The sequence below is a fragment of the Trichomycterus rosablanca genome, chromosome 9 (genome assembly GCF_030014385.1).
Source record: "Trichomycterus rosablanca isolate fTriRos1 chromosome 9, fTriRos1.hap1, whole genome shotgun sequence".
NCBI lineage: Eukaryota > Metazoa > Chordata > Actinopteri > Siluriformes > Trichomycteridae > Trichomycterus > Trichomycterus rosablanca.
In genome coordinates, this window is record NC_085996.1 from 25,258,916 (window position 1) to 25,282,457 (window position 23,542).

The 23,542-nt window shown below is 45.0% G+C and overlaps 1 protein-coding gene across 1 annotated transcript; it reads right to left on the bottom strand.

Annotated features, from left to right (window-relative positions):
- Positions 1-2,826: 2,826 nt before the first annotated feature.
- itpa (inosine triphosphatase (nucleoside triphosphate pyrophosphatase)) lies at positions 2,827-21,041 on the bottom strand. Its single transcript, XM_063002151.1, has 8 exons — positions 20,977-21,041; positions 8,478-8,535; positions 7,969-8,033; positions 7,507-7,580; positions 6,838-6,869; positions 6,657-6,769; positions 4,497-4,573; positions 2,827-3,114 (listed from the first exon to the last, which is right to left on the bottom strand). The coding sequence occupies exons 1-8, from the start codon at positions 21,037-21,039 to the stop codon at positions 2,985-2,987; spliced, it is 612 nt and encodes a 203-aa protein (XP_062858221.1). The 5' UTR covers positions 21,040-21,041; the 3' UTR covers positions 2,827-2,984.
- Positions 21,042-23,542: the final 2,501 nt, after the last annotated feature.

The following is a 23,542-nucleotide window of genomic DNA, read 5'->3' on the forward strand; positions in this document are numbered from 1 at the left end:
AAGCAGTCCAAGAACATGGATTACTGGAATGCCCTGTGGTCTGACGAGACCAAGATAAACTTGTTTGGCTCAGATGGTGTCCAGCATGTGTGGCGGCGCCCTGGTGAGAAGTACCAAGACAACTGTATCTTGCCTACAGTCAAGCATGGTGGTGGTAGCATCATGGTCTTGGGCTGCATGAGTGTTGCTGGCACTGGGGAGCTGCAGTTCATTGAGGGAAACATGAATTCCAACATGTACTGTGACATTCTGAAACAGAGCATGATCCCCTCCCTTCGAAAACTGGGCCTCATGGCAGTTTTCCAACAGGATAACGACCCCAAACACAACCTCCAAGATGACAACTGCCTTGCTGAGGAAGCTGAAGGTAAAGGTGATGGACTAAACCCAATTGAGCACCTGTGGCACATCCTCAAGTGGAAGGTGGAGGAGTTCAAGGTGTCTAACATCCACCAGCTCCGTGATGTCATCATGGAGGAGTGGAAGAGGATTCCAGTAGCAACCTGTGCAGCTCTGGTGAATTCCATGCTCAGGAGGGTTAAGGCAGTGCTGGATAATAATGGTGGTCACACAAAATATTGACACTTTGGGCACAATTTGGACATGTTCACTGTGGGGTGTACTCACTTACAGGGGTTGGACAAAATAACTGAAACACCTGGTTTTAGACCACAATAATTTATTAGTATGGTGTAGGGCCTCCTTTTGCGGCCAATACAGCGTCAATTCGTCTTGGAAATGACATATACAAGTCCTGCACAGTGGTCAGAGGGATTTTAAGCCATTCTTCTTGCAGGATAGTGGCCAGGTCACTACGTGATGCTGGTGGAGGAAAACGTTTCCTGACTCGCTTCTCCAAAACACCCCAAAGTGGCTCAATAATATTTAGATCTGGTGACTGTGCAGGCCATGGGAGATGTTCAACTTCACTTTCATGTTCATCAAACCAATCTTTCACCAGTCTTGCTGTGTGTATTGGTGCATTGTCATCCTGATACACGGCACCGCCATTGGATGCACATGGTCCTCCAGAATGGTTCGGTAGTCCTTGGCAGTGACGTGCCCATCTAGCACAAGTATTGGGCCAAGGGAATGCCATGATATGGCAGCCCAAACCATCACTGATCCACCCCCATGCTTCACTCTGGGCATGCAACAGTCTGGGTGGTACGCTTCTTTGGGGCTTCTCCACACCGTAACTCTCCCGGATGTGGGGAAAACAGTAAAGGTGGACTCATCAGAGAACAATACATGTTTCACATTGTCCACAGCCCAAGATTTGCGCTCCTTGCACCATTGAAACCGACGTTTGGCATTGGCACGAGTGACCAAAGGTTTGGCTATAGCAGCCCGGCCGTGTATATTGACCCTGTGGAGCTCCCGACGGACAGTTCTGGTGGAAACAGGAGAGTTGAGGTGCACATTTAATTCTGCCGTGATTTGGGCAGCCGTGGTTTTATGTTTTTTGGATACAATCCGGGTTAGCACCCGAACATCCCTTTCAGACAGCTTCCTCTTGCGTCCACAGTTAATCCTGTTGGATGTGGTTTGTCCTTCTTGGTGGTATGCTGACATTACCCTGGATACCGTGGCTCTTGATACATCACAAAGACTTGCTGTCTTGGTCACAGATGCACCAGCAAGACGTGCACCAACAATTTGTCCTCTTTTGAACTCTGGTATGTCACCCATAATGTTGTGTGCATTGCAATATTTTAAGCAAAACTGTGCTCTTACCCTGCTAATTGAACCTTCACACTCTGCTCTTACTGGTGCAATGTGCAATTAATGAAGATTGGCCACCAGACTGGTCCAATTTAGCCATGAAACCTCCCACACTAAAATGACAGGTGTTTCAGTTATTTTGTCCAACCCCTGTATGTTGCCAGCCATTTAGACATTAATGGCTGTGTGTTGAGTTATTTTCAGAAGACAGTAAATCTACACTGCTATACAAGCTGTACACTGACTACTCTAAGTTATATCCAAGTTTTATTTCTATAGTGTTGTCCCATGAAAAGATATAATGAAATATTTGCAAAAATGTGAGGGGTGTACTCACTTTTGTGATACACTGTATATATATATATATAATTTTTTTTTTGTTTGTTTATGCATTTTCTCCCATTTTTCTCCCTTTTTAGCGCGTCCAATTGCCCGATTGCGTCATGCTTCCTCTCCACCAATGCCGATCCCTGCTCTGATTGAGGAGAACGAAGCTAACCCACGCCCCCTCCAACACGTGGGCAGCATGCCGTATGCATCTTATCACCTACACTTTGACGAGTGCAGTGCAGCTCAGCCTTGTGTACGGAGAGGACACACCCTAAGAGCACTCTTTTCTCATCTCTGTGCAGGCGCCATCAGCAGAGGTCATAATTGCACCAGTCATGGGAGAGAGACCCCATCCGGCTTAGTCCCACCCATATCTGAACAACAGGCCAATCGTTGTTCATGTGGCCACTCAGCCTTAGCCAGTAGGCAGAGCTGAGATTCGATACGATGTATTCGAGATCCCAGCTCTGGTTCCAGCGTGTGTTTACCGCTGCGCCACCTGAGCGGCCAGCTGTTCACTGCTAATTTGAAATTAAATAAATACTTTTTTTTTTCTTAAAAAGGCTAAACGCGTCAAATTTAAGGTAAATGTCGAGTTAAAGGGTACAAATTTCTCCATGAAGGGTGTCAAGTAACAAAGATTTCTAGTTTAGGGGACATCGAGTTACAAGGTACCACTGTATTCTGCAGCAGTAAAGGAATGATTCAACTGGGAAATTGGATACGACTAGATCGAGAGAAAAGGGAAAATGTAAACACCACAAAACGAAATACAGTACTCAAAATAGTTTATTTATGAGTTTGTGGACAGACTTTGTGGATACACATGCTGACCACAGCTTTCTATCACAATGCCCAGATGTTGACATGACCAGCTCTTATCACGAGTTCTGAACAATTGATTATTCTAACTCAGCTCAGACTCACGATTAGTCACCGAATTTGTTCCGTTTGGCCTCTGGATCATCGTTCAGCTTGGAGAAGTGTTCTGACATGGCTGCCAAGGCACGATAACGGTGGGAAATAGAATTCTTCACTTCTTTAGGGAGTTCTGCATATCTGTCAAACAGATCCACAGAAAGGTTTTTTAAAGACAGACTGACACAACAGAGGTTTTTCATTTTTACCCTAGCTTTATAACGACTGGACTGATAAAGTTCAGCTGAAAAAGCTAACCTTTATCAAACATTAACATCTGAGACTTTTCAAGAAGCCGTCGACTGGCTCCAAAGCTACTTTAGAAAATCATCTGTAGATCAAAATTTTTCCATTAAGGGAGGTTTCCCTCTGAACTATTTTCTTATTGTCTTGAGTGATTAGATAGGCGCTTTGGATCTGCAAGGCTGAGGGAGCTTAATAATAAAAGTTATTTTAGAACCTAAAAAGACCAAAACCCCCTTCCACCTAAGCAGTGATTGTTTGGGTGGAGTTTCAACTCCTTTATTCGGCTAAGCCAAGATGCCTAAGTACAGCAGAGTTGTTACTATCTGCACATCTGCACACCCCTTTCATCTTCTCCATGTTTTATTACATTACAGACTCATTCTATAATAGATTGAGTTCATTTTTTGCCTCAAACATCTTCACACAATCACCAATAATTACGAAGTGAAAATGGGGTTTAGAAAATATGCAATTTTATTTTACTGACAAAAATCATTTATTTAAGGGGTTACATATCTGTACACACCCTTAGCCTAGTACATGGTTGATGCAACTTTGGCAGCAATTACAGCTTCAAGGTGTCTTGGGAAAGAAGCTACAGGCTTGGCACACTTGTTCCTGGACGTTTTTGCCCATTCCTCTTGGCATATCCTTGCAAGCTCTGTCATGTTGGATGGGAATGTCGGTACACAGCCATTTTCAGCTCCTTCCATAGATGTTCGATTGGATTCACGTCTGGGCTCTGGCTGGGCCACTCAAGGACATTCACAGACTTTCTCAGAAGCCACTCCTTTGTTCTCTTGGCTGTGTGCTTCAGGTCATTGTCATGTTGGAAGGTAAAACCTTCGCCCCAGTCTGAGGTCCAGAGCGCTCTGGAGCAGGTTTTCTTCAAGGATCTCAGTTTACTTAGCTGCATTCATCTTTCCCTCTATCAGGACTAGTCGCCCCCGGTCCCGCTGCTGAAAAACACCCCCACATCATGATGCTGCCACCGCCATGCTTCACTGTAGGCATGGCATTAGCCAGGTGATGAGCGGTGCCTGGTTTCCTCCAGATGTGATGCTTGGTATTCAGGCCAAAAACCTGCTTTCACTTTGTCATTGTGGGCTATTTAGAATGAGGCTGTAATGTAATAAAACATGGAGAAGGTGAAAGGTGTGTGCAGACTTTCCAGCTTGACTAGTTTGAGAAATGAGATCCTTTTTTTAAGACTCACTCTTGTCCAATGCTGCCGCCTAGTGGTAAAATTAAGAGGTGAAAGAAGATGGTTCACTTACGTTTTATCAAAGCCTTCAGGTTGGAAGCAGGGATCCCATCCAAAGTCTCTGGGGCCCCTGGGCTCCACAATGCAACCCTAAAAGATTTAAAAAAAAGTGCATCTACTGAACAGAGCATGTAAAAACAGCATATTACTGAATAATACTACATGATATTGCAAAAAAAATTAAGCCCGATAAGCTCCCTGGACAAAAATGAATAATACTCAAGAGTAGCAGTGTCTTATTGTAATACATCAGTGTCAATAGTATAAAACTGGATGGTCAGTTGTAGACCAGGCTTTAAGGTGTGCCCAGAGCAGGTAAAAAGTACACACACACAGTTGAATATAACAGAAGATGGATTTTCAAAGTGGCGAAAATGCCACCTATCAAAGATCTATAGGTCTATACACATTAAGCACACATCAACATGGACTAAATGTAACTGGGGGTGAAAGGCATAGCTTAATGCTACATATCGACGCTGCATTACACACTTGGTGGCGAGGAACTGTTTCCAAACAAGGCAAGAATAACAGCAAGAATTTTAATAAAGCATCACTCACTTTCTTAACCGCTTATCCAATTAGGGTCGCGGGGGTGTGCTGGAGCCTATCCCAGCTGTTCAATGGGCGCAAGGCACACAGTAACACCCTGGACGGGGTGCCAGTCCATCACAGGGCAGACACTCACTCTCACACTCACACTCACACTCACACTCACACTCACACTCACACTCACACTCACACACACACACACACACACACACACACACACACACACACACACACACACACACACACACATTCATCTATAGGGCAATTCAGTGTCTCTGATTAACCTGACTGCATGTTTTTGGACTGTGGAGGAAACCCGAGCTCCCGGAGAAAACCTACACAGACACAGGGAGAACATGCTAACTCCGCACAGAAAGGACCCGGACTGCCCCGCCTGGGGATCGAACCCAGGACCTTCTTGCTGTGAGGCGACAGTGCTACCCACAGAGCCACCGTGCCACCCTGTTAAGGGAACTGCATTGTCCAAATAATTTAAGCAGAATTACCCAAAATATATCTCTGTTAACACATAGGCACAGCAAAAGTGAGCCAAATGATTCCATCACTGGACTGTATAGGAGTGGAAAACTATAATATGGTCAGATGAGTCACATTCTTCCCTTTAATTTAAAGACGCAAGGCAACAAGACAACTCGGGGCCTAATAAAGTGTTCTGTCAAAAGTGTGCCAGCAGGAGAGGGGTCATGTTTCGGGGTTTCATGTTTCAACTACAAAAAAAGTTGATTCTTTGGTTAAAAACCCAAATCAATTACATTCTCTATGTAAAGGAATCTATAATGGGTGCTCGGGTGGTGTAAAGGTGAAATACTATAGCCCACTGCCTCAGATCTTGGTACCTATCTCAGCAGGTGCCACTGGTCGGTTTAGGATGGCTGAAGCCAGTGTTTCCCAGGGAACTGGACCTAACATGACGCTTAATTTTTATTAAATAAAAAGCTAAAATTAAATGAAATGCAGTTCTGCATAACCACACATTGCTCTTTTGCTTTATGTGCAAGCAAAACACAACAATTACATTTCTATATTCCAGAACTATAACTGAGTGCATTAAATCTGTCTCCCTGCTTTATCAGGTATGATGGACCACCAGGGCACCTTAACTGGCCTGTAAAATCAGCAGACCACAGTCTCATCCATAAACTGTGTGTTTATTTGGAACAGCTTTATTTGGTTTAAAAATTTTAAACCAAAAATCTAAAATTGAACCAGAAATCAAGTGACCTGACAGGATTAGCACTCAGATGATGATAATACTAGGGTTCTTCAAAAGGTTTCCACATATTTTTAAACTCTGTAGCCACTGATGCACCGCTGTTTTCATATCATCATCACATGTAAATCTTCTTTCCCTTAAAGCTTCTTTGAGTGGTTCAAAAAGGTAGAATGGAGCTAAATCCGGACTATAAGCTCTCTCTCAGTCTCTCAGACACGACCAATTACTACTCCTCCCTCCCCACCGTGTGGAAACTTTTTGAACATCCCTCATAGAAACCATGACCATTTAATTGTTTCTATCTTTAAAGCTTGAAATAATAAGTATTTGTTATGTAAGGAATCTAAAAAAGCTAGGTACTGCTATGCATGTATGATAGGTGCTAACCTCAGTGGTTCCTCTGAAGAGCTGAACTGGATGTCCTTTGCCAGAACAAAAAGCAAATGTGCATAAAGCCCAGGCTGATTTATCTTCAAAACCTGCTAAAAGCTTATACAGTCCTGAAAATAGAAAATTATCAGCACATAGACTTACAAAGATGAATTACTAAAGCATATACAGCGCTTACCTTCTGGCTTCATTTTATCCAGAAACCACTTTCTGAAAAAAACAAACAAATGTATTTATTCATTGTGATTTTCTAGACTGCATTGCTTTGTTTATCCTTTACATCAGGTTTTTTTTAGAGTTTTTAGACCCAAATTTTGTCCATGATTTTTACATGACCCAGGCAACATAAACGCATCTTACTCTCCTGATACAATATGTAACATAAAGCCTCCAGAAGGGGGCATTCGTGTACAAGTTCATTTAATAATTTTTTTTTTCCGCAATTACATTTCTATCGTATGGAGCATAAATCTTAATAATACCCGACAGGCTGGGTGCCTATAAGGATAATGATTAGCTTGTTTACAGGTGAGATTCCTCATAACTGCTGTAAATATGACCTCTGCTGGCTGATGATGGCACCTGTATAATGAGATCGGGGATAATGGAGATCAGTGCCTGACTCCCTGTAGGCAATACTGATCCCCATATAATCCCATCTCAAGCAAGTGAAAAGAAGTAGTCAGCTACTACACATGTGTCAGAGGGGGCGTGTGTTAGTCATGGCTCTCCTCAGTCGGGTGTAAAAGTCATCAAAATGGGATCGAGTAAATGAATACGACTAGATTGGGTGGAAAACTGAGGGACAAATAAATAAATATAAATTATAGGATTAATATGTACTTACATGTATGGCCCAGGTAAGCCTCCAAGTGCCCTGAAGCATAGACAGGTGTCCTCTACAATCACAGGTCCAGCTACCTTCACAAGAGAAGACAATGGCTATTATTACAGCTATTTTGAAAGAAGTGATTTTAATTTTAGTTAATGTTTTAGTTAGTTAATTTTAGTATGTGGACACCAAAATCTTGTTGTACATCCCATTCTAAAACCATGGCCATTCGTATGAAGTTGACCTCAACTCTTCTACTTTGGAGTTGATGGCCGAAGCCCTGTAATGAATTAATGCCATGTCCAGGGTATTTCTGCCCTGCGCTTAGTGTTTTCAGTGGAACCAGACCCACCGCGACCCTGACAGGTATAAATCAGTTCATAAAAATGAAATGAACTAAATCTAGCTAAATCATATTTAGTACATGTCAGGCATGCATTCTAATGCAAACAGCATGAAGAAATATTGTTCTCAAACCTGTCTTGCAGCCTCCTGGCACTTCTGGATTGAGATCTCATCAGGTTCACCTTGGTATTCAGGCACTAGAATACAAAGCCTTTAGTCAGAAAACATCCACACTAACAAAAAAACTTAATAATGGCTGATTATGAGCAGGACGACACAGTGGCTCGGAAGGTAGCACTGTGGCCTCACAGCGAGAAGGTCCTTGGTTCGAATCCCAGGTCCTTGGTTCGAATCCCAGGTCCTTGGTTCGAATCCCAGGTCCTTGGTTCTCCCTGTTACTGTGAGGGTTTCCACCAGGAGCTCCGGTTTCCTCCCACAGTCGAAAAACATGCAGTCATGTTAACTGGATATGCTTAATTGCCCTAAGTGTGAGTGTGTGTGTTTTACCCTGTGATGGACTGGAGACCTGTCCAGGGCACCTGCTACCTTACGCCCAGTGAATTGTACCCACTGTTACCCTCACTAGGATAAAGCAGTGAAAAACATACAATGAATGAATGAATGCTTAGGAGCATACTCACAGTCAATCTTTTTGGAAATGAGTTTGTAGGGAAACTTATCACCGAGGATCTGAATAACCTGAAAGCAGTAAAAAGGCAGTTTTACAACTAATTCTATTATATTTTATACTGACCTACATGTTATACTGGTCATGTTACTGATCTACATGTTATACTGGTCATGTTACTGATCTACATGTTATACTGGTCATGTTACTGATCTACATGTTATACTGGTCATGTTACTGATCTACATGTTATACTGGTCATGTTACTGATCTACATGTTATACTGGTCATGTTACTGATCTACATGTTATACTGGTTATGTTACTGATCTACATGTTATACTGGTCATGTTACTGATCTACATGTTATACTGGTTATGTTACTGATCTACATGTTATACTGGTCATGTTACTGATCTACATGTTATACTGGTCATGTTACTGATCTACATGTTATACTGGTCATGTTACTGATCTACATGTTATACTGGTCATGTTACTGATCTACATGTTATACTGGTTATGTTACTGATCTACATGTTATACTGGTCATGTTACTGATCTACATGTTATACTGGTCATGTTACTGATCTACATGTTATACTGGTTATGTTACTAATCTACATGTTATACTGGTCATGTTACTGATCTACATGTTATACTGGTCATGTTACTGATCTACATGTTATACTGGATATGTTACTGATCTACATGTTATACTGGTTATGTTACTGATCTACATGTTGTACTGGATATGTTACTGATCTACATGTTATACTGGATATGTTACTGATCTACATGTTATACTGGTTATGTTACTGATCTACATGTTGTACTGGATATGTTACTGATCTACATGTTATACTGGTCATGTTACTGACCTACATGTTATACTGGTCATGTTACTGATCTACATGTTATACTGGTCATGTTACTGATCTACATGTTATACTGGTCATGTTACTGATCTACATGTTATACTGGTCATGTTACTGATCTACATGTTATACTTGTTGTGTTACTGATCTACATGTTATACTGGTCATGTTACTGATCTACATGTTATACTGGTTATGTTACTGATCTACATGTTATACTTGTTGTGTTACTGAGCTACATGTTATACTGGTCATGTTACTGACCTACATGTTATACTGGTCATGTTACTGACCTACATGTTATACTGGTTATGTTACTGATCTACATGTTATACTGGTTATGTTACTGATCTACATGTTGTACTGGTTATGTTACTGATCTATGTGTTATACTGGTTATGTTACTGATCTACATGTTATACTGGTTATGTTACTGATCTACATGTTATACTGGTTATGTTACTGATCTACATGTTGTACTGGTTATGTTACTGATCTATGTGTTATACTGGTTATGTTACTGATCTACATGTTATACTGGTTATGTTACTGATCTACATGTTGTACTGGTTATGTTACTGATCTATGTGTTATACTGGTTATGTTACTGATCTACATGTTATACTGGTTATGTTACTGATCTACATGTTGTACTGGTTATGTTACTGATATACTGGTTATGTTACTGATCTACATGTTATACTGGTCATGTTACTGATCTACATGTTGTACTGGTTATGTTACTGATCTACATGTTATACTGGTTATGTTACTGATCTACATGTTGTACTGGTTATGTTACTGATCTACATGTTATACTGGTCATGTTACTGATCTACATGTTGTACTGGTTATGTTACTGGTCTACATGTTATACTGGTTATGTTACTGATCTACATGTTATACTGGTTATGTTACTGATCTACATGTTGTACTGGTTATGTTACTGATCTATGTGTTATACTGGTTATGTTACTGATCTACATGTTATACTGGTTATGTTACTTATCTACATGTTATACTTGTTGTGTTACTGAGCTACATGTTATACTGGTTATGTTACTGATCTACATGTTATACTGGTTATGTTACTGATCTACATGTTGTACTGGTTATGTTACTGATCTACATGTTATACTGGTTATGTTACTGATCTACATGTTGTACTGGTTATGTTACTGATCTACATGTTATACTGGTTATGTTACTGATCTACATGTTGTACTGGTTATGTTACTGATCTACAGTGTATCACAAAAGTGAGTACACCCCTCACATTTCTGCAGATATTTAAGTATATCTTTTCATGGGACAACACTGACAAAATGACACTTTGACACAATGAAAAGTAGTCTGTGTGAAGCTTATATAACAGTGTAAATTTATTCTTCCCTCAAAATAACTCAATATACAGCCATTAATGTCTAAACCACCGGCAACAAAAGTGAGTACACCCCTTAGTGAAAGTTCCTGAAGTGTCAATATTTTGTGTGGCCACCATTATTTCCCAGAACTGCCTTAACTCTCCTGGGCATGGAGTTTACCAGAGCTTCACAGGTTGCCACTGGAATGCTTTTCCACTCCTCCATGACGACATCACGGAGCTGGCGGATATTCGAGACTTTGCGCTCCTCCACCTTCCGCTTGAGGATGCCCCAAAGATGTTCTATTGGGTTTAGGTCTGGAGACATGCTTGGCCAGTCCATCACCTTTACCCTCAGCCTCTTCAATAAAGCAGTGGTCGTCTTAGAGGTGTGTTTGGGGTCATTATCATGCTGGAACACTGCCCTGCGACCCAGTTTCCGGAGGGAGGGGATCATGCTCTGCTTCAGTATTTCACAGTACATATTGGAGTTCATGTGTCCCTCAATGAAATGTAACTCCCCAACACCTGCTGCACTCATGCAGCCCCAGACCATGGCATTCCCACCACCATGCTTGACTGTAGGCATGACACACTTATCTTTGTACTCCTCACATGATTGCCGCCACACATGCTTGAGACCATCTGAACAAAACAAATTAATCTTGGTCTCATCAGACCATAGGACATGGTTCCAGTAATCCATGTCCTTTGTTGACATGTCTTCAGCAAACTGTTTGCAGGCTTTCTTGTGTAGAGACTTCAGAAGAGGCTTCCTTCTGGGGTGACAGCCATGCAGACCAATTTGATGTAGTGTGCGGCGTATGGTCTGAGCACTGACAGGCTGACCCCCCACCTTTTCAATCTCTGCAGCAATGCTGACAGCACTCCTGCGCCTATCTTTCAAAGACAGCAGTTGGATGTGATGCTGAGCACGTGCACTCAGCTTCTTTGGACGACCAACGCGAGGTCTGTTCTGAGTGGACCCTGCTCTTTTAAAACGCTGGATGATCTTGGCCACTGTGCTGCAGCTCAGTTTCAGGGTGTTGGCAATCTTCTTGTAGCCTTGGCCATCTTCATGTAGCGCAACAATTCGTCTTTTAAGATCCTCAGAGAGTTCTTTGCCATGAGGTGCCATGTTGGAACTTTCAGTGACCAGTATGAGAGAGTGTGAGAGCTGTACTACTAAATTGAACACACCTGCTCCCTATGCACACCTGAGACCTAGTAACACTAACAAATCACATGACATTTTGGAGGGAAAATGACAAGCAGTGCTCAATTTGGACATTTAGGGGTGTAGTTTCTTAGGGGTGTACTCACTTTTGTTGCCGGTGGTTTAGACATTAATGGCTGTATATTAAGTTATTTTGAGGGAAGAATAAATTTACACTGTTATATAAGCTGCACACAGACTACTTTTCATTGTGTCAAAGTGTCATTTTGTCAGTGTTGTCCCATGAAAAGATATACTTAAATATCTGCAGAAATGTGAGGGGTGTACTCACTTTTGTGATACACTGTATGTGTTATACTGGTTATGTTACTTATCTACATGTTATACTGGTCATGTTACTGATCTACATGTTGTACTGGTTATGTTACTGGTCTACATGTTATACTGGTTATGTTACTGATCTACATGTTACTGATCTACATGTTGTACTGGTTATGTTACTGATCTACATGTTATACTGGTTATGTTACTGATCTACATGTTATACTGGTTATGTTACTGATCTACATGTTGTACTGGTTATGTTACTGATCTATGTGTTATACTGGTTATGTTACTGATCTACATGTTATACTGGTTATGTTACTTATCTACATGTTATACTTGTTGTGTTACTGATCTACATGTTATACTGGTTATGTTACTGATCTACATGTTATACTGGTTATGTTACTGATCTACATGTTGTACTGGTTATGTTACTGATCTATGTGTTATACTGGTTATGTTACTGATCTACATGTTATACTGGTTATGTTACTTATCTACATGTTATACTTGTTGTGTTACTGATCTACATGTTGTACTGGTTATGTTACTGGTCTACATGTTACTGATCTACATGTTGTACTGGTTATGTTACTGATCTATGTGTTATACTGGTTATGTTACTGATCTACATGTTATACTGGTTATGTTACTGATCTACATGTTATACTGGTTATGTTACTGATCTATGTGTTATACTGGTTATGTTACTGATCTACATGTTATACTGGTTATGTTACTGATCTACATGTTGTACTGGTTATGTTACTGATCTATGTGTTATACTGGTCATGTTACTGATCTACATGTTATACTGGTCATGTTACTGATCTACATGTTATACTGGATATGTTACTTATCTACATGTTATACTGGTTATGTTACTGATCTACATGTTATACTGGTTATGTTACTGATCTACATGTTATACTGGTTATGTTACTGATCTACATGTTATACTGGTTATGTTACTGATCTACATGTTGTACTGGTTATGTTACTGATCTATGTGTTATACTGGTTATGTTACTGATCTACATGTTATACTGGTTATGTTACTGATCTACATGTTGTACTGGTTATGTTACTGATCTATGTGTTATACTGGTTATGTTACTGATCTACATGTTATACTGGTTATGTTACTGATCTACATGTTGTACTGGTTATGTTACTGATATACTGGTTATGTTACTGATCTACATGTTATACTGGTCATGTTACTGATCTACATGTACTGGTTATGTTACTGATCTACATGTTATACTGGTTATGTTACTGATCTACATGTTGTACTGGTTATGTTACTGATCTACATGTTATACTGGTCATGTTACTGATCTACATGTTGTACTGGTTATGTTACTGGTCTACATGTTATACTGGTTATGTTACTGATCTACATGTTACTGATCTACATGTTGTACTGGTTATGTTACTGATCTACATGTTATACTGGTTATGTTACTGATCTACATGTTATACTGGTTATGTTACTGATCTACATGTTGTACTGGTTATGTTACTGATCTATGTGTTATACTGGTTATGTTACTGATCTACATGTTATACTGGTTATGTTACTGATCTACATGTTGTACTTGTTAGGATCCGCCAGCACTTACCTTTTATTTTCAGGGTTTCCCAGCGTTTTGTTTTTATTCCGGTTTGTATTTTGTTTTTCTCCGTTTTCTTTAGTTTCCCCGATCGCTTTTGTTCTTGGTGGTGGTTTGCGTTTGTTTTCCCGTTTTGCTCCCTTCTCCCCCTAGCGGCCTGGAGCGGTACTGTTTTCGGAGGTTGCTGCGGTTCCAGCCAATAGATCGCTGGAGGGCGGACCCCACACACACCTGCGCCTCATTCCTCATCTCATCAACTCCTGCATTTAAACGCCGGCTTTTCTCTCACTCGTCGCCAGATTGTCTGCTTGCCATACGGTACACAGACGGCCGTTCGTTGTGTCCTTAAACCGTGAGTCCTCTTCTTGTACCTTCTCCTCTTTAACGTATTTTGTTTTTCATCGCGTCCTAGACCTTCCCCCCGTTCCTGCGTTCCTGCCGTTCCTGGTTTCCTGTGTTCCTGCCGTTCCTGGTTCTCCTATGTTCCTGCCGTTCCTGGTTCTCCTGTGTTCCTGCCGTTCCTGGTTCTCCTGTGTTCCTGCCGTTCCTGGTTTTCCTGCCGTTCCGCCGTTCCTGGTCATCCTGCATTCCTGCCGTTCTTGGTTCTCCTGCGTTCCTGCCATTCCTGGTTCTCCTGCCATTCCTGGTCATCCTGCATTCCGGTTCATCACTCCTGGTCATCAGTCCGCCCTGCAGTTCCCCGGCGCTTCCAGTACCGCTCCTGCCGCTCCCCTCTCGTTTTCTGTTATCTTTTTGGTTGTTTGTTTTTTGTCGTTTATTTATTATTTGTTTAAATAAAATATCGTATTATCACTTCTGGGTTTTGTTGTTTGTGCACTCGCCTTTGGGTTCCCCCCTAGTCTTTGGTGGGTTATTAACTAACCCTAACAGTACAATCTGGCCACCATGGAACCCACGGGTGCACAAACGGTTGAGGGGATCCTTATCCGCCATAACCAGATGCTGGGGACACTCAGCCAGCAGCTCGCTGACTTGACCCAGCAGGTAGTACGTCTAATACCTCCTAATCCTGTACCTCTTGCTCCTTCCCAGGTTCCGGTCGTACCTCCGACGGGTCCCGTGGTTCCAGGGTCCTCCGTGGAAACACCTGTCCCCAACCCCGAGCCCTTCTGTGGAGACCTGGAGAGGTGCAGAGGGTTTTTGTTCCAATGCGAATCCATTTTCCGTCAGCGTCCCACTACCTTTGCCACCGAGGCCAGTAAGGTGGCCTTTATTATTGGTCACCTGAGAGGCAGGGCCCTGACCTGGGCCGAAGCGGTACAGTCACAGACGGACCCTCGAGAGGGCTCGTTTGTTGACTTCCTCGCCCGGTTCAGGACAGTGTTTGACCACCCGGATTATTCGGGGAGTGCCTCTTCCCGACTATTTTCCCTGCACCAAGGTTCCCGGTCCGTGGCTGATTATTCTATTGAGTTCTGGACCTTGGCCGCCGACTCGGGGTGGAACGACGAGGCCCTCCGGGAGGCTTTCCGGCAAGGTCTCATCGACTCCCTGAGGGATGAGTTGGCGGCAAGGGACGAGAGCCCCGACCTCCACTCCCTGGTAGCTCTGGCCATCCGCTTGGATAACCGCCTCCGCAGCCGCCGCCATGAAAGGGCGGCCAGAACCGGTTCCAGGCTACCTTCCCCTTTGACCTGTTCGAGCCCCTCAGAGCCCTCAGGTGCCTCCAGTGTTGCCCCTATACCCTTAGTACCAATGCCTGAACCCATGCAGTTGGGGCGTGCCCGGTTAACCCCCCAGGAGCGGGCTAACCGCTTCAGGGCCGGGCAATGCCTTTATTGTGGTCAGGCAGGCCATATTCTCCGGGCATGCCCTGTCCGGCCAAAAGAGGGCGCCCGTCAGTAGCCGTGGGGGTACTGGCGGGCGACTCTCAGCTATCCCCCCTCCCACAACTATCCCAATCCTCCCAGCAACGCCACCTCCGCATGCAGGCAACCCTTTGTTGCCATGGCTGCTCGGTCCCTCTCCAGGCCTTGGTGGACTCGGGTGCGGAGGACAACCTGTTAGACGAAGGGCTGGCAAGTCAGCTGGGGGGGACCCTGGAGCCCCTGGACCCTCCTATCACTGCGCGAGCCCTGGATGGACGGATCATTGCCCGGGTGACCCACCGTACCGCGCCTTTGTCCCTGATCCTCTCAGGAAACCACCGGGAGACCCTCTCCTTCGTAGTTATCAAAGCTCCTCAGACCCCCCTGGTCCTAGGCTACCCCTGGTTGGCACGTCACAACCCCCACATCGACTGGGCTCGTGGACGAGTTGTGGCTTGGAGCGACTTTTGCCACGCCAATTGTCTGGTCTCCGCCATCCCTCAGCCGGGGAACGGGACAAGCACCACCCCCTCTGCAGCATCCCCTGACCTGTCCAAGGTGCCCCGGGAGTACCACTTCCTCCGCGAGGTGTTCAGCAAGTACCGGGCCCAGTCTCTACCCCCTCACCGACCCTACGATTGTGCCATCGACTTGCTGCCTGGTGCCCCACTGCCTACCAGTCGGCTCTATAACCTCTCTCGTGCTGAGAGGAGCACGATGGAGAGCTACATCTCGGAGTCTCTGGCCGCCGGAATCATCCGCCCCTCATCATCTCCCGTAGGAGCTGGTTTCTTTTTTGTCGAAAAGAAGGATAAGACCCTGCGGCCATGCATCGACTACCGGGGCCTCAACCAGATCACGGTCAAGAACCGGTATCCCCTGCCGTTGATGTCGTCGGCCTTTGAACCCCTGCACAGTGCTACCATCTTCACAAAGTTGGACCTGCGTAACGCGTATCACCTGGTGCGGATCCGAGAAGGCGACGAGTGGAAGACGGCGTTCAACACCCCGCTCGGCCACTTCGAGTACCTCGTAATGCCCTTCGGGCTTTGTAACGCCCCAGCAGTCTTCCAAGCCTTGGTCAACGATGTGCTCAGAGACTTCCTCAACCGGTTCGTGTTCGTCTACCTTGACGACATCTTGATTTTTTCCAAGTCCCGGGAAGAACACGGAGCGCATGTCCGGAGGGTCCTCTCTCGGTTATTAGAGAACAGATTGTTCGTCAAGGTCGAGAAGTGTGAGTTCCACGTCGACTCTGTGGAATTCCTCGGGGTCGTTCTGGAGAGCGGCCAGGTTAGAGCCGACCCCCACAAGATCCGAGCGGTCACAGAGTGGCCTACCCCTACCACTCGGAAGGAGCTCCAACGCTTCCTGGGTTTCGCTAACTTCTACCGACGATTCATCCGAAACTACAGCCACGTGGCAGCACCCCTCACTCGCCTCACCTCGACTAAGATTTCCTTCACCTGGCCCCGGGAGGCAGAGGAAGCTTTCCTCCGGCTCAAGACTTTGTTCACTTCCGCCCCCATCCTCATCCAGCCCGACCCCGACAAGCAGTTCGTGGTGGAGGTGGATGCATCCGATACTGGGGTAGGGGCTGTGCTCTCCCAGCGGGTGAGTCCCGAGAACCCTCTGCACCCTTGTGCTTTTTTTTCACGTCGCCTTTCTTCAGCTGAGGCCAATTACGATGTCGGGGACCGTGAGCTACTGGCGGTGAAACTGGCCTTGGAGGAGTGGAGGCACTGGCTGGAGGGGGCCGCTCAGCCCTTTGTCGTCTGGACGGACCACAAGAATTTGTCTTACGTCCAGACGGCAAAGAGGCTGAACGCCAGGCAAGCCAGATGGGCACTGTTCTTCGCCCGTTTTGATTTTACTTTGACCTACCGGCCTGGATCCCGGAACATCAAACCGGACGCCCTCTCTCGCCAGTTTGCCCCGAAGGAAGCCCTCACCTCTTCCGAGACTATCCTCCCGCCGAGTCGACTTGTTGGGCTCCTCACTTGGGACGTTCGTCGTCTAGTCACCGAAGCCCAGGCCCAGGAACCAGACCCCAGGACAGGAACCCAAACCCGTCTCTTCGTCCCGGCCACAGCTCGCTCGCCGGTCCTTCAATGGGCCCATGAGTCCCGCGTCGCCTGCCATCCCGGGACTAGTCGTACCTTATCCTTCCTAAAGAGGCATTTCTGGTGGCCATCCTTGGAGAAGGATGTTGGGGAATTTGTGGCGGCCTGTACCACCTGTGCACGCAGCAAAGCATCCCATCAATCTCCTGCGGGGCTACTTCAGCCTCTCCCTATCCCGAGTCGCCCATGGTCCCATATTGCCTTGGACTTCGTCACGGGCCTTCCGGATTCCAACGGGAACACAGTCATCCTCACCATCGTTGACCGGTTTTCCAAGGCCGTACATTTTGCTGCTCTGCCGAAGCTCCCCACAGCCTTCCAAACAGCAGAACTTTTAGTTAATCTAGTTTTTCGCGTTCATGGAATACCATTGGACATTGTGTCAGACCGAGGACCCCAATTCACCTCCCAGGTTTGGAAGGCCTTCTGCAGGGCACTGGGCGCCACAGTCAGCTTGTCCTCCGGCTTCCACCCACAGTCCAACGGTCAGGCGGAGAGGACCAACCAGGGCCTGGAGTCGGCCTTACGGTGCATGGCTGCTCGCAACCCCAAGGCCTGGAGCTCCCACCTGGCCTGGGTCGAGTATGCCCACAACTCTCTGGTGTCATCTGCCACAGGATTGTCCCCCTTCGAGGCCTCCTTAGGCTACCAGCCACCACTGTTCCCCGAACAAGAAGCCGATGTGGCAGTCCCCTCTGTTGGGCACCACCTTCGCAGGTGCCGAAGACTCTGGCGCTCCACCAGGACCACCCTCCTGCGCACTCGGGACGCCAACCAGCAGTCGGCCGATCGTCGTAGAAGACCGGCCCCCCCCTATGCTCCTGGTCAAGCTGTCTGGTTGTCCACCCTTCACATCCCCTTGCGTGTCGAGTCTCGGAAACTCTCCCCCCGCTTCATCGGCCCCTACACCGTCGAGAAGATCATCAACCCCACGTCGGTACGACTGAAACTTCCCCGCCACATGCGGATCCACCCCACATTCCACGTCTCCCAGCTCAAGCCCGTGGTTTCCTCACCCTTGAACCCTCCGACCGAACCCCCACCACCCCCCCGGCTCATCGATGGGCATCCGGCATACACGGTTCGCCGGTTGCTGGATGTCCGTAGACGTGGTCGGGGCCTCCAATATCTGGTAGATTGGGAGGGTTATGGGCCTGAGGAGCGGTCGTGGGTTCCCCGGGTTGCCATCCTTGACTCCAACCTGGTCCGTGAGTTCCACCGTCTACATCCCGATAGACCCGGTAGGCCACCTAGAGGTGGCCGTTGAGGGGGGGGTACTGTTAGGATCCGCCAGCACTTACCTTTTATTTTCAGGGTTTCCCAGCGTTTTGTTTTTATTCCGGTTTGTATTTTGTTTTTCTCCGTTTTCTTTAGTTTCCCCGATCGCTTTTGTTCTTGGTGGTGGTTTGCGTTTGTTTTCCCGTTTTGCTCCCTTCTCCCCCTAGCGGCCTGGAGCGGTACTGTTTTCGGAGGTTGCTGCGGTTCCAGCCAATAGATCGCTGGAGGGCGGACCCCACACACACCTGCGCCTCATTCCTCATCTCATCAACTCCTGCATTTAAACGCCGGCTTTTCTCTCACTCGTCGCCAGATTGTCTGCTTGCCATACGGTACACAGACGGCCGTTCGTTGTGTCCTTAAACCGTGAGTCCTCTTCTTGTACCTTCTCCTCTTTAACGTATTTTGTTTTTCATCGCGTCCTAGACCTTCCCCCCGTTCCTGCGTTCCTGCCGTTCCTGGTTTCCTGTGTTCCTGCCGTTCCTGGTTCTCCTATGTTCCTGCCGTTCCTGGTTCTCCTGTGTTCCTGCCGTTCCTGGTTCTCCTGTGTTCCTGCCGTTCCTGGTTTTCCTGCCGTTCCGCCGTTCCTGGTCATCCTGCATTCCTGCCGTTCTTGGTTCTCCTGCGTTCCTGCCATTCCTGGTTCTCCTGCCATTCCTGGTCATCCTGCATTCCGGTTCATCACTCCTGGTCATCAGTCCGCCCTGCAGTTCCCCGGCGCTTCCAGTACCGCTCCTGCCGCTCCCCTCTCGTTTTCTGTTATCTTTTTGGTTGTTTGTTTTTTGTCGTTTATTTATTATTTGTTTAAATAAAATATCGTATTATCACTTCTGGGTTTTGTTGTTTGTGCACTCGCCTTTGGGTTCCCCCCTAGTCTTTGGTGGGTTATTAACTAACCCTAACAGTACTGGTTATGTTACTGATCTATGTGTTATACTGGTTATGTTACTGATCTACATGTTATACTGGTTATGTTACTGATCTACATGTTATACTGGTTAAGCAACATAACCAGAGCTGTATTATAATATCATGGGTCATTCGGCTATATCTTCTTCTAAAACTTACCACCTCTAACCCTGTGAAGGACCTAAAATCACTTTATTAATAAAAGAAATAGTTTTAAGGATCATTATTTCCATTTATACAGGAGCACTCACATTAAACTTCATTCACACATTAAAGTTCTTTATAAATTTTAGTTTTGGTCAGCAACTGGATAGTCTGAAGCAGATGCTGGTTTTGGGCAGAAAGAGGAGATAACTGGTCGATTTAATGTCAGTTCAAAGGAAATTCTCTATGTTTATTACAGTTGGGGGCGGCGCGGTGACTCAGTGGGTAGCACTGTCGCCTCACAGCAAGAAGGTCCTGGGTTCGATCCCCAGGTGAGGCAGTCTTGGTCATTTTTGTGTGGAGTTTGCATGTTCTCCCCGTGTCTGCGTGGGTTTCCTCCCACAGTCCAAAAACATGCAAGTGAGGTGAACTGGAGATACAAAATTGTCCATGACTGTGTTTGACATTAAACTTGTGTAACTACCGTTTCTGTCATGAATGTAACCAAAGTGTGTAAAACATGACGTTAAAATCCTAATAAATAAATGAATTACTCTTGAAAAAAAAAACAGGTACAGATCAGTGGAATACTGAGCACTGATTTTACTGCACCAGATAAGGATAAGTACATATTTCATTTGCATATTTAATTGCATGGAAAACACTTATCACGGTACTGTACATAATAATGTTTTGGCTGAACAGAACACATCTGGATTGACAGCACAGCGAAACCCACCATAACTAATGAATTAAGACTAAACCACATACACTACATTTGAATATGCACTGAACGTTTATTAGACCTACATTGCTATTTAAGTAAATAGGAGTCATGAGAATTACATATTTTAATTTACACTACTTACCTCTTCTAATTTTTTTGCATTTCCAGTTACAAACACCACAGATCTCCCGACCGGTACCGCCATGATTTCTGAACCTAAATAGCCTATGGTGAAACTTTAGGCTCAGTTTCACACCACCAGCCAATAGAATCAACCGTCGCAAATATTTCACCAATCAGCAACGACATGACATCAAATGTTCCGCCTTCACGCTAACCAATCCTTCTGATCCAAATCCCACTATGCGCCCTACACCTAAACACTTCAGAGTGCGTTGTGTGCTCTGCAGCACTATCAACACGCTTTATCAGAATGACTGGGTATATATATATACTGTATATATATAAATACAACAAACGGGACGTTGTAGCCTAGTGGTTAAAGTATTGGACAAGTAGGTTCAAGCCCCACCTCTGCCAGGTTGCTGCTGTTGGGCCCCTGAGCAAGGCCCTTAACCCTCAATTGCTTAAACTGTGTACAAGTCGCTTTGGACAAAAACATCTGCTAAATGCTGTGAATGTAGAATAAATGTAAACAAACAATAATGAGGGGAAATAAAATCAGTTTTTGTAAAGTTTGTGACATATATGTACTTATATATATATAAATTTACATATTATAAACTATATAAATATAAAATATATATATATAAAATAAATAAATAAATATTTTATAAATAAATATATAAAATATATAAATACTGTATATATTATATATACAGTGTATCACAAAAGTGAGTACACCCCTCACATTTCTGCAAATATTTTATTATATCTTTTCATGGGACAACACTATAGAAATAAAACTTGGATATAACTTAGAGTAGTCAGTGTACAACTTGTATAGCAGTGTAGATTTACTGTCTTCTGAAAATAACTCAACACACAGCCATTAATGTCTAAATAGCTGGCAACATAAGTGAGTACACCCCACAGTGAACATGTCCAAATTGTGCCCAAAGTGTCAATATTTTGTGTGACCACCATTATTATCCAGCACTGCCTTAACCCTCCTGGGCATGGAATTCACCAGAGCTGCACAGGTTGCTACTGGAATCCTCTTCCACTCCTCCATGATGACATCACGGAGCTGGTGGATGTTAGACACCTTGAACTCCTCCACCTTCCACTTGAGAATGCTCAATTGGGTTTAGTCCATCACCTTTACCTTCAGCTTCCTCAGCAAGGCAGTTGTCATCTTGGAGGTTGTGTTTGGGGTCGTTATCCTGTTGGAAAACTGCCATGAGGCCCAGTTTTCGAAGGGAGGGGATCATGCTCTGTTTCAGAATGTCACAGTACATGTTGGAATTCATGTTTCCCTCAATGAACTGCAGCTCCCCAGTGCCAGCAACACTCATGCAGCCCAAGACCATGATGCTACCACCACCATGCTTGACTGTAGGCAAGATACAGTTGTCTTGGTACTTCTCACCAGGGCGCCGCCACACATGCTGGACACCATCTGAGCCAAACAAGTTTATCTTGGTCTCGTCAGACCACAGGGCATTCCAGTAATCCATGTTCTTGGACTGCTTGTCTTCAGCAAACTGTTTGCGGGCTTTCTTGTGCGTCAGCTTCCTTCTGGGATGACGACCATGCAGACCGAGTTGATGCAGTGTGCGGCGTATGGTCTGAGCACTGACAGGCTGACCTCCCACGTCTTCAACCTCTGCAGCAATGCTGGCAGCACTCATGTGTCTATTTTTTAAAGCCAACCTCTGGATATGACGCCGAACACGTGGACTCAACTTCTTTGGTCGACCCTGGCGAAGCCTGTTCTGAGTGGAACCTGTCCTGGAAAACCGCTGTATGACCTTGGCCACCATGCTGTAGCTCAGTTTCAGGGTGTTAGCAATCTTCTTATAGCCCAGGCCATCTTTGTGGAGAGCAACAATTCTATTTCTCACATCCTCAGAGAGTTCTTTGCCATGAGGTGCCATGTTGAATATCCAGTGGCCAGTATGAGAGAATTGTACCCAAAACACCAAATTTAACAGCCCTGCTCCCCATTTACACCTGGGACCTTGACACATGACACCAGGGAGGGACAATGACACATTTGGGCACAATTTGGACATGTTCACTGTGGGGTGTACTGAGTTATGTTGCCAGCCATTTAGACATTAATGGCTGTGTGTTGAGTTATTTTCAGAAGACAGTAAATCTACACTGCTATACAAGCTGTACACTGACTACTCTAAGTTATATCCAAGTTTCATGTCTACAGTGTTGTCCCATGACAAGATATAATGAAATATTTGCAGAAATGTGAGGGGTGTACTCACTTTTGTGATACACTGTATATATATATATATATATATGTATATATAAAATATTTACATACATATACAGGTGTACAGTACAATGAAATTCTTTCTTCGCATATCCCAGCTTGTTTGGAAGCTGGGGTCATAGCACAGCGTCAGCCAACGTACGGCGCCCCTGGAGCAGACAAGGTTAAGGGCCTTGCTCAAGGACCCAACAGTGGCTGCATAGCAGAGCCTGGATTTGAACCCGCCAATCTTCCGGTTGCTCTACCCACTAGGCTACCACTGACCACTGTTAGGTGTGTAGGGGAGTATCTGGGG

What these genes read in the sequence shown, in the direction of transcription:
- itpa (XM_063002151.1), bottom strand. Translation starts at nt 21,039, where the DNA reads ATGGCGGTACCGGTCGGGAGATCTGTGGTGTTTGTAACTGGAAATGCA. An exon ending in ATGCAAAAAAATTAGAAGAG is followed by an intron (nt 8,536 to 20,976) that starts GTAAGTAGTGTA and finishes TACTGCTTTCAG; the next exon opens with GTTATTCAGATCCTCGGTGA. An exon ending in GCCAGGAGGCTGCAAGACAG is followed by an intron (nt 7,581 to 7,968) that starts GTTTGAGAACAA and finishes TCTCTTGTGAAG; the next exon opens with GTAGCTGGACCTGTGATTGT.